Source organism: Merops nubicus, unplaced genomic scaffold, assembly GCF_000691845.1.
Source record: "Merops nubicus isolate BGI_N331 unplaced genomic scaffold, ASM69184v1 scaffold4478, whole genome shotgun sequence".
Taxonomy (NCBI): Eukaryota; Metazoa; Chordata; class Aves; order Coraciiformes; family Meropidae; genus Merops; species Merops nubicus.
In genome coordinates, this window is record NW_008623646.1 from 246,115 (window position 1) to 256,664 (window position 10,550).

The following is a 10,550-nucleotide window of genomic DNA, read 5'->3' on the forward strand; positions in this document are numbered from 1 at the left end:
GTATCTGTTCCTGGATCATGACACAGGAGCTAAATGCATGCCCCTTTTTTTTCTGAAATTACTGGAAAACTCAAATGAAGTACAGAGGCATTTAAACCGCATAGTTTAATCTGGCTAGATTAGACTAGGTTTGATCCATACCACCCTAAAAGTACACTACAGTCTAACAGACAAGTCTGGCTATATAACATTTCTAATTGAAAAACTGTCAAAAATGCAGAGCAAGATGCTGCCATAATCTCATTGTCATACTCTCTATTTCTTTAAAATAAAGGCAGAAAAAAATATCTCTTTCAGTTATATAACAGACTGTTTGACCTTACAACAATCTTTTTCTCGTTCCTGAGGTTATCTGAAAGTTGGAGTTTATTTACACCACCAGAAAAAGAAGGTTGAAAATATCAAACCATCTTGAATATGATGGGGAAGAAAAGTCAGTGAGGTTAGAGGGGCCATCCAGTCTGGCTGACAGCGGTTTACCACATCGGAACAGCAACACTAGTTGGACTTAAAGATACTATACCTTGAATATGCAATGCTATATATTAGAACAATCATTCTGTACTTGATTTTGGTAATAAAAGTATTGTAAGTCTGCTGTAGCAACTGCAAGAATTTCACAGGTGAAAAAGCTGTTTTTCTATCAGGGAAAAGAAGGATTAGTCAGAAGGATCCATGCTACAGTCCAGGGAATTATCATGGATTCATTCAAATGACTCTAGACTGGTGGCTGAAAAGTGAAAGGGAGCAGAGATGTGTTGATAGGGTTGAAAGGAGGATTGTTATCTAGACTGATACAACCATTTATACTTGTAGGTTTTATTTCATGCAAACCAGACACTTGATTTCAGAGAGCAATTACTGGAGACAAATGATGGAATTATGCTTACATGAACATAGGGAAATGTAAGAGAAAGGATACAAGTGGGATAATAGTAAAAATATGTGCATGAGTTTCAGAGGAGCGATAAGGAAACAAGCAGTCTGGTATCCCCCAAGGCAAAGCTAAACACCTTTAGAAAGATCATGGGAAATACCTCATCCACAGTTAATCTCAAGGCAGTATTCCTTTAATGCTCATATAGCTCCTTTTGTTGATTTACCAAAATAAGCAAGGAGCATTTAGTAGAACTAAATGATGGGCTTTATGTGATGATTTCATCTTCCTTTAGAGTGTTTACAACAAAAATTAAAAAAAACCCCACCAATAATAAAGGAGTGCTGTGTATACCAAATATATATGGGAGTGAGATGCATCACAAGAGACTTATGTCTCTCCAAGTGTGAAACTGAAAGCACTAAGTTCCTCAATACTTACAAGAAAAATATATCTGTGATAGTTGATCCTGGGCCAGCAGCTAAGCATACATACTGCAACTCACTCCCCCCACCCTCTCCAGCAGGACAGCAGGGAAAATAAGAAGGAGCAAGAAAACTCATGGGTTGGAATAAAGACAGTTTAATAAACAATGGGAAGAGGAAAAAAAACCTCAACAAATGCACAAAACAAGTGATGCAAAGGCAACCATTCACCGCCTCTCACAAGCAGAATTATGTCCTCTCCCAAATTCTTGCCCACCCCTGGCCTATTCTTTGAGTGGGAGCATAGTAGGAAAAAGAAAGCCTTGATGTTGTCCAAGCACTGCTTGGCAATGAACAAAACACTGGTGTGTCATTACCATTGTTTTTTAATCACAAACATGGTCTGCTATGAAGAAAATCAACTCCATCTCAGCCAGATGAAGTACAATATCAGAAGATTGTTTCACTTCACAGACTTGTCAAAATGTACAAGCTACTGTTTTAGGAACAGGAAACCCTTGGGATGGCTCCATCTAACGCACACAATGTACAGAACAGGAGTGAAACTGCTTCGAATTATCAGGGTGATAACTGACCTCAGAGGTTTAAATGTATTTTCCTCCACTTATCCTTTAACATCTTGGTTGGTGCCATGGATAGTGTGATTGAGTGCATCTCAGGAAGTTTGTGGATGACATCAAGCTGTGTGGTGTGGTCATCATGCTGGACAGAAGGGAGGCCATCCAGAGGGAACTTGACAGGATTGAGAGGTGGGCCCATGCCAACCTCATGAAGTTCAACAAGGCCAAGTTCAAATTCCTGCACTTCGGTCAGGGCAATCCCAAGCACAAATACAGGTGGGGCAGAGTATGGATGGACAGCAGTCTTGAGGAGAAACGTGCGGGGGTGCTGATTGATGAAAAGCTCAACACGAGCCAACAATGTGTAAGTGTGGCCCAGAAAGCCAAACGTATGCTTGGCTGCATCAAAAGAAGCGTGGTCAGCAGGTAAAGGAGGTGATTCTACCCCTCTACTCCATTCCTGTGAGACTCCACCTGGAGTACTGCATACAGCTCTGGAGTCCCTAGTACAAGAGGGACCTGTTGGAGTGGGTCCAGAGGAGGGCCACAAAGATGATCAGAGAGCTGGAACACACCTCTCCTATGAGGACAGGCTGGGAGAGTTTGGGTTGTTCAGCCTGGAGAAATCTCATTGAAGCCTTCCAGTATCTGAAGGGAGCCTACAAGAAAGATGGGGAGGGGCTTTTTACAAGGGCTTGTACTGATAGGATGAGGTGTAATGGCTTTAAACTGGATGAGGGTAGATTTAGATTAGAAATTAGGAAGCAATTTTTCTCTGTAAGGGTGGTGAGTCACTGGAACAGGTTGCCCAGGGAGGTTGTAGATGCTCCATCACTGGACGTGTTCAAGACTAGGCTGGATGGGGCTTCGAGCAACCTCGTTTAGTAGAAGGTGTCCCTGCCCATGGCAAGGGTGTCAGAACTAGATGATCTTTAAGGTCCTTTCCAACACAAACCATTCTACGATTCTATGAAATTTAAGAACATAGATGATAAATTGATGATGAGTTGATGTCTAAATGTGCACACAGAGTTTTGTTCAGCTAATTCACAGAAGAATTTCTAAGCCTTGAATAGTTGGAGACCTGTGATAGATTGGAAAAAGTTGGACCACGTAAACTAATCACTTGAAGTAGGAAGGAAGAATGCAGTGGAGGAAGTGATGAGAGACTAAATAAAATAGAACTAAGAGTTCAGACAAAGACTGCGGAAGAAACGAAAACTTTTCTGGACAATTTATTATTCTTCACCTGTGATGCTTTAACACAAAGTCTGGGAGAGGAGTTGCCAACTGATTTAGGAGACTAATTGCTCTAAGTTAAAGCACTATTACTGTCATAGTAGAAAAATAATGTTTTTCAGGTCATTTTCAGGAAACAGGTAACAAATCTGGCATAGATCAGGAAAGGTATACACATAAATTTCTGGTACTTCCTTTTAGGAGGTGACCTGTATAGTTGATGCTTCAATAGAAATTCCAATTCTCTCATTATCGAGAACTAGAAGTAAATAAATATAGGGCAACCCATGAAGAAAATGAAAAACAACAATAGTGAATGAACTCGTGTTCTCATACACATAGAGAACTGTGGACTACTGAGATCTAATCTACTGGTCGATTTGAGGCAGACCATCCACATGGAATGGTCTCCTGAAAAAAAGCTGTTCCACGCTGCAATGCGTTAAACCTTTCCCAAGCACATTATTTATCAAAGCTTTATTAAACTTCACTTTTGCTTTCATCTTTCCTGAAGTCCAGGAAAATTACCTCTGACATTGTATTCCACGGCTACTTTCTTAGCAATTACTTAGGTCTCTGAGATGCAAAAAGATTCTACAATCAAAAATATAATATTTTGTACCATGTACTTTGCTAAATCTCTTGTCAATACAAATTTCTATATGACAACGATATGGAGCACAGTCATGATGATTGTGCACTATGCTATAATTTGTAAAGAAAAAGGAGTATTAATTGACAATATTAGAATCTGGGAATATATAAATGTTCTATTAGAGATACAGAATGAAACATAGTACCTTAAAAATTAATTCAAGTAACACGAAGCTTAGCCTCTGTATTAGCTGCTTGATGCTAACTGAATTCCCAAGATACAACAGATTACAGAAACTTATTTGTAGGAGACATTTATTGTCCTTTTTTACTTGATCTTGGGTAATCACCATGCATGCCATTAATCTCAAGAAGGACTTCCATATCTCCACACAAAGAATTCTTATAGAGCCAAGACTCCAGAGCAGAATATTAGATAGAGTTAGCTAACCCAGTGTTTCCCATTTTAGATTACAAACCTTAATTTATCTGTTCCAGCTTTGTACCTGGAGATGCGGGCCATTGAGAGAGGGACTGATAGGGCGTCCAGCCAGCGCTTCTCGTATTTTGGTTCATTAGCTATGGGTGACGAAGGCGACGACGGAGCCTGTGCAGAATAAATGAGAATCAGTAAGTGCAGTTTATCAGACAATATAGTGAAAAACTCATGAATATGCATCTCTGGCTCTTCTTTCTCAGAAGTGAATAATCATAGCAATAAAACTATTCGACAAACCCAGGATTTAGTAGAGGAATAAAAAGAAGAATTCATGTAGAATGGAATGCTACCTATCTTGATATTATGTTTCTGACAATTTCAGTATTACCTTCATGTTAAAGATATTTATATTTTTGTTAATATTTATAACTGACAATAAAAATGAAATAACTTATAGATGCAAATGTCTGCAAGTTTCTCTAAATGCAACATAAAATACATTTTTGATTTAAACTAATTTGTTCTGTATAACTCCTACATGCTTCAATCATCAGAAAAAAAGACACAACTAATATCCTAATGTAAAGACTACATTAGACACTACTGGTTTCTTATTTGTGCACTGGGACTTTTATCCACATTATCTAAGAGTAGATTTAAAATTCTGATTTCCGTGTTATCTCTTCATATATGGACTGATGAATTTTGAAGTTTCATTTTTGAAGTCTGCCTTCAAATGGTTCTACTAGAAAGGCAAGATTGTTCTATGATTCTATGATTGTTGATACTATCAAAGCAGTAAAGGACGTTCAGACATCACAACAGTGAAAATACATAACTTTATAATCTATTGATTATGATTGCTATTGATAAAAGGGTCTACTCAAACCTAACCTAGAGTTTACATAGAGACTACTCAGCCTGCTCTTGTATGTAGCATCTCCTGTATTGCAACTAGACAGTGCATGAAGACAGCAGGAACGAAACATGAGAAAAAGAAAATATTTAAGAAATTTTAAAAGCTGTCACCGAACTACTAGTACTAAAACATTCAGGAAAATGCAGAGAGATACTTATCTTACTCTGTATAAACTTGCCAAATATGCAGTTTGTTCCTTATGAAATATTATCCAGAGGTTTACTTCATTGTAACAGTGATTGAAAGTGCAGAATTATGCTCAAATTGTCAAAAAATGTGGTAACCAGTTTTGTTTGGCAATGACTTAAAAATATGTGTTTACAGGCAAAAATCAATTAGAAAGTGCTGGAAACCACTGCTCAGCATACCAATTGAGATTTATGAGCAGGATTATGAGCTTAAAAAAATGATTATTAAATAAACAATAGGATGAACTAGGAGTTTCTTATAGAATAAAATGGATAAATTTAAAAGTTTTTATTGGTATTTATATCTCCACACTACTATGACAGCTGAGCTTTTCAGTCTTTTATAACGATAGCAACACGATTTACAGACAGGCAGCTGAGAAAGAGTCACAGACAGAGATATGTTTGTGCTGTCTCTGAACCAAACTTACTTGTCCCATGTTGTAGAAAGAACTTTCTGGTAGAGTTGAAAGCTAGTTATTTTTATAGAAGCTGTAAATACGCACTGAGTAGCACTTATAAAAGCAAATAAACCACAGAATGACCCAACTTCAGCTCTCTTATGCCCAGGTGTTCAAAAGGCATAAAATTTACTCAAAATAAAGAGCATTCTGGGAATTGTTCTATTTCTTTTTCTTGCTCTTAAGGACTTAGGAATCTTAGGATTTAGAGTTAATTCTCCCCCCTTTTCCACCACCCACTCCTCTCCTGCAGGTTCCTTCTTACAGTGAGCAATGGCTGATCTTTCTACTTAAATAAATGAAAATTGTGAGTTTAACATCCTAAAAGGACTACTGAGAGTTAGTGATTGAGGGATACTTTTCTAGTAAATGAAAAATTTGTAAGGAAATTGCCAGAGCTGGTAACACTAAAGAATCTTTTAGACAGAAATCTCTTTAGGGAAAGGAATTTCATTTAAAGTATTTGCAATTCCTAGAACAATCCAGCTTTCATTTGATTGAGATCTCCTGGTGTTGTTGCAGTATGAATATTTCATAATAAAGTCCACAGACTAATTCCATTTCATAGAATTAGCCACAGAAGGCTAAAGTGTCTCCAAAGTTTAGTATAAATTTAATACAGTGAAGAATCTAATGCAAATTTTAGAATTCTGTGTAAATTAAAATAATTGACAGAACAAAATGCAATCTGAAGTTGAAAATTATTAACATAACCTAATGTGCCTGTCTGGAAACTGGAATATCTACGAATAAAGCAGAAGGTAGCTTATTACAGTCAAACATAAATGCTTGAATATGATCACTGAATTTAAATCCAAGAATCAGAACATAAAGGAACATAAAAATTCCTGCAGCACCGTCACCAGTTGTTCTCATTCTCTCAACTCTCAAGATACAGAAAACATCTAGACAATTTAAACATTAAAATCTGTCTTTCTCTTGTACTTCTTTTACCAGGCTATTGAACAATATTCTGTGATAGTCTAGGCGATATAAGGGAAAATTTGTAGTAAAAAATTAATGAGTGGGTCACTCTGGCAATTTAGTGCTTCCATTTGGTCCTTTATCCTTCAATCAAATGCTTAGTAAGATACCAGTGTAAAGAAAAGATATCTAAATGTATGTAAAGATCAGAATTTTAGAAAATCTATATGACATGAACTGAAAGGGGAAATAATGGCCAAACCTACTTAGCTAAAAACTATTAACCCCAAAATTATGATACTACAGTGTAGAAATATACCTGACAATATGCTGAACTGATGTAAACTCCTAAAGAAAATGTGGCTTTTTCAGACAATCTCCAAGTTTTGATAATTGAAAAATGCACTGTAAGGAGTAATTTAGTTATTTCCTGTAGTTCTGGACTACCTGCATCTGCAGAAACCCTACTGCACTATGAGAACATTAGTGACCAAGAACAGGGAAAGGACACAAAGGGTTCAAACTGGTCCAAAATTCAAACACCTGTTTCTTACTAAGCCATATTCGACTAATCAGTTTATGGTGGAGAAAAAGTCTGACTGACTCCTCTTTACCTTCTTAAGGACGAAAGAGGTCGGTCATACATATGGCCTTTCTACCATTGCATAGAAACAAAACACAACCAGAGGATAAGTAGTTCTCTTTTTTCTGTTTGCCCTATAGTCTATTAACACTTCAATCTGAGACAGATCCTTTGGTGTATCCCCTTCAAAACGCATGGATAAAAATAACAATCCGGGAAAGAAGGAAGTCAATACAACTTCTGCAAACAGAGTTCACACCTCAAAAATCTTTTAGATTTGTCCAAAACTGTTAATTAATGTGAAAGAAGCAATTGCTAAGGTGTATTTGGGTTTCCAAAAACCTTTTGTCCCTCACAAAAGGTTGTTAGTTAATTCATTTATTGCGAAATAAGGTAAAATCCTCACAGAAATTAATAATTAACTAAAATACAGCGAGCAACAGATAGCAGTTAAGAACTGCTTTTCACTGCGGAGGGGCACTACCCGTAGACTCCCATGGTTATATATGCTATTCAGTATACTGATTAATGATCTGGACAAGACAGTAAACACCAGACTGACCAAGTTATTTACACACAGCAAGTAATGCAGAATGGTAGAAAGAATACCAAACTCCAAACAGCTCCACAAGAACCTCATGATATACTGAATGATTGAGAGAGAAAAGGATTGCTAAACATATAGTAGATAAATGTATAGTAATGCACATGAGGAAAGACAATATTAACTTCCCCATCCTGTAATAGGACATGAAAAAGTGATTAATACTCAAAAATAAGATCTTGCTGTTGAGGGAAAAGCAGATGCTGAAAGGAATGGAATCATCTTCATGCAAATAACAATTAAGTAAACAAAGATTCATTAGTCTGGAAAAGAAGCAGCTGAGGGAATTCTATGACAAAGGGATGTAAAAAATATAAATTCCAGATAAAGGGATTAGGAAACAGTGATTCACTTGCCCTTTTCATATGAGAAACAGGGTTATCAATTAGAAGTAAAAGACAGAAGGCTAAAAATAAAGGGAGAATGTATTTCTCTATATAACAAACTCTGGCTCAGGAAGCCCTGAAACCAAATCATTGGAGGTGCAGGAAACATACTCCATAAATAATTTTACATATTCCCTCTGGTTTTGTATTCTCTTGAGGGTGTCTGCTAGGAACAAGCTATGTAGCTAGATGGTCCTTTGGTCTGACCCAGCATACTGAGTTGGCTGACCTTCAAGTCTTCAGTCTACTAAACAGCTGCTGCTGCTTTTGTTGAAAACTCTCCACACCATTTCTCCAAAGCACTAAAAAAAATGTGACTAGAGAGCATCTCTGCAATCACTGCTTTAATTCTCTGGTTCATTTCACACCTTTGGCTTTCTGCTAGGACCGCCAACAATGTTGCCAATTAATGCCAATTTGTTTGGAACACCTGTCCATTAAAAAATGGATTGAACACAAAAATCTCATTTTCCACAGAATACTGAACAAGACTCAGGTTGTAATGACACATAATCACTACCCACCTGGGACAGCTGTGTCCTGTTGACCTGGAGGAGGGTCTGATTCTGTATCCTATTAGCAATCATTGACCTATGAAGGACAATGTAGGCAACTGCTTTGTTACTTTTTCAAACAACTATCTGTCAACTCAATATGAGGCAACTAAAAAGTCTTCCCAGAAGTAGGATGAGTCCAGAAAGTCCTCCACTAAGAGGGAGACCTAATCAGACATGTCTCTAGAATTAAGTTTACACTAAGAATATAGGAAGGCAGGCAAAAGATCACAGCTGGCTGGGACTGTCAATTTTTCATCATTTTGTGGCATATGATTAGTGGAGTTTGGGAAACTCAGTTATTTTACAACTGTCACTGATTCTAAATCTCTGCAAGAAAAATGTCATATCCTCACAAAGAAGTGTTTCTGAATCCTCGTTAGTAATTTAATTTGCAATTACTGCTAGGGAAACACCTTGAGGGCAGCCACAGTGATATTTCAGGGTGACCCATCACTCTTGTTAAAACATAGGCTTCATTCAAGCTGAAGCTGGGTTAATTCACTTCTGGAGTCAGAAATACTCAGGGTCATATCACTCAGCATGATTAAGCTTGCTTTTCATCCCATATTACAAATAGTAGCTAGTTTGCAGAAAGGCAAGTCTTGCAAAGTCTTGACAGTGGACTTAGATGAAGGACTATACCTGGAGCAGCAATGTATCTATTGCAAACATTCCTGTACCACAATTAAGCAAAAAGGCAACAAAAATTGGCTTATTCTTAGGAGACTAATTAGCATCAGTGATTTCTTCCCTTGAAAGAAACTACATTTCTTTGTTGCTACACTGATGCCTTCCAGTTGTCACCAGCATTGAGAAATAGAATTTCTTATGAATATATCAGCTTTCAACTGTAAATGTAACCAATGCAAATCATGTCACAAAAGACTTGTGTTCTACAGGAGTCTGGTTTTCTATCAAAATTTTTTAATTTTTGAACTTATTTGCTAACACTTGTAAACTCAAACTTCAATGACTTCATTGTAATTTATATGAATTAAGAGAAGTAACTGATAGTTATTTTGGTGAAGATTGAAAGGTAAAATAGTATAAAAGGAAAAAAAAAAATTATGAAATGTAATGCCCATCTATAAGAAGGACCATAAGGAGCACTGGGGGAACTACAGGCCTGCTGGTCTGACTTGGGTTCTGGGGAAAGTTATGGAATAGATCATCTTGAGTACCATCATAACACACACACAGGACAACCTAGGGTTCAGGCCCAGTCAGCATGGCTTTCTGAAATGCAGGTCCTGTTTCACTAACCTGATCTCCTCCTATGACAAGCTGATCTGCTTGGTGGTCGAAGGAAAGGCTGGAGATGCTGTCTACCAGAACTTCAGGAAAGCCTTTGACACTGGTTTCCACAATCTCTTCCTGGAGAGAATGGCTGTTTGTGTCTTGGACAGGTGTACCCTCTGCTAGGTAAAAAACCTGTTGGACAGCCAAGCCCAAAGAGTGGTGGTGAATGGAGTTAAGTCCAGTTGCTGGCCAGTCACAAGTGGTGTTCCCTAGGGCTCAGCATTTGGGCCACCTGTTTAACATCTTTATCGATGATCTGGATAAGAGGATCGAGGACAACCTCGCAAGGTTGTGGATGATATGAAGCTGGGCAGGAGTGTTGATCAGCTTGTGGGTAAGAAGGCTTTACAGAGGTACCTGGACAGGCTGGACTGATGGACTGAGGCCAATGGTATGAAGTTCAACAAAGCCAAGTGCTGAGTCCTGCACCTGGGTCACAACAATCCCACGCAAGGCTACAGGCTTGGGAAAGAG

General features: G+C 37.8%; 1 protein-coding gene across 1 annotated transcript in view; it reads right to left on the minus strand.

Annotated features, from left to right (window-relative positions):
* SNTG2 (syntrophin, gamma 2) overlaps nt 1–10,550 on the minus strand; it is a gene marked incomplete at its 5' end in the record, with an annotated part of 96,713 nt that overhangs the window by 66,797 nt on the left and 19,366 nt on the right. Inside the window, 1 exon segment of the mRNA XM_008945144.1 lies at nt 4,196–4,323. Coding sequence (XP_008943392.1) covers nt 4,196–4,323 — 128 coding nt within the window.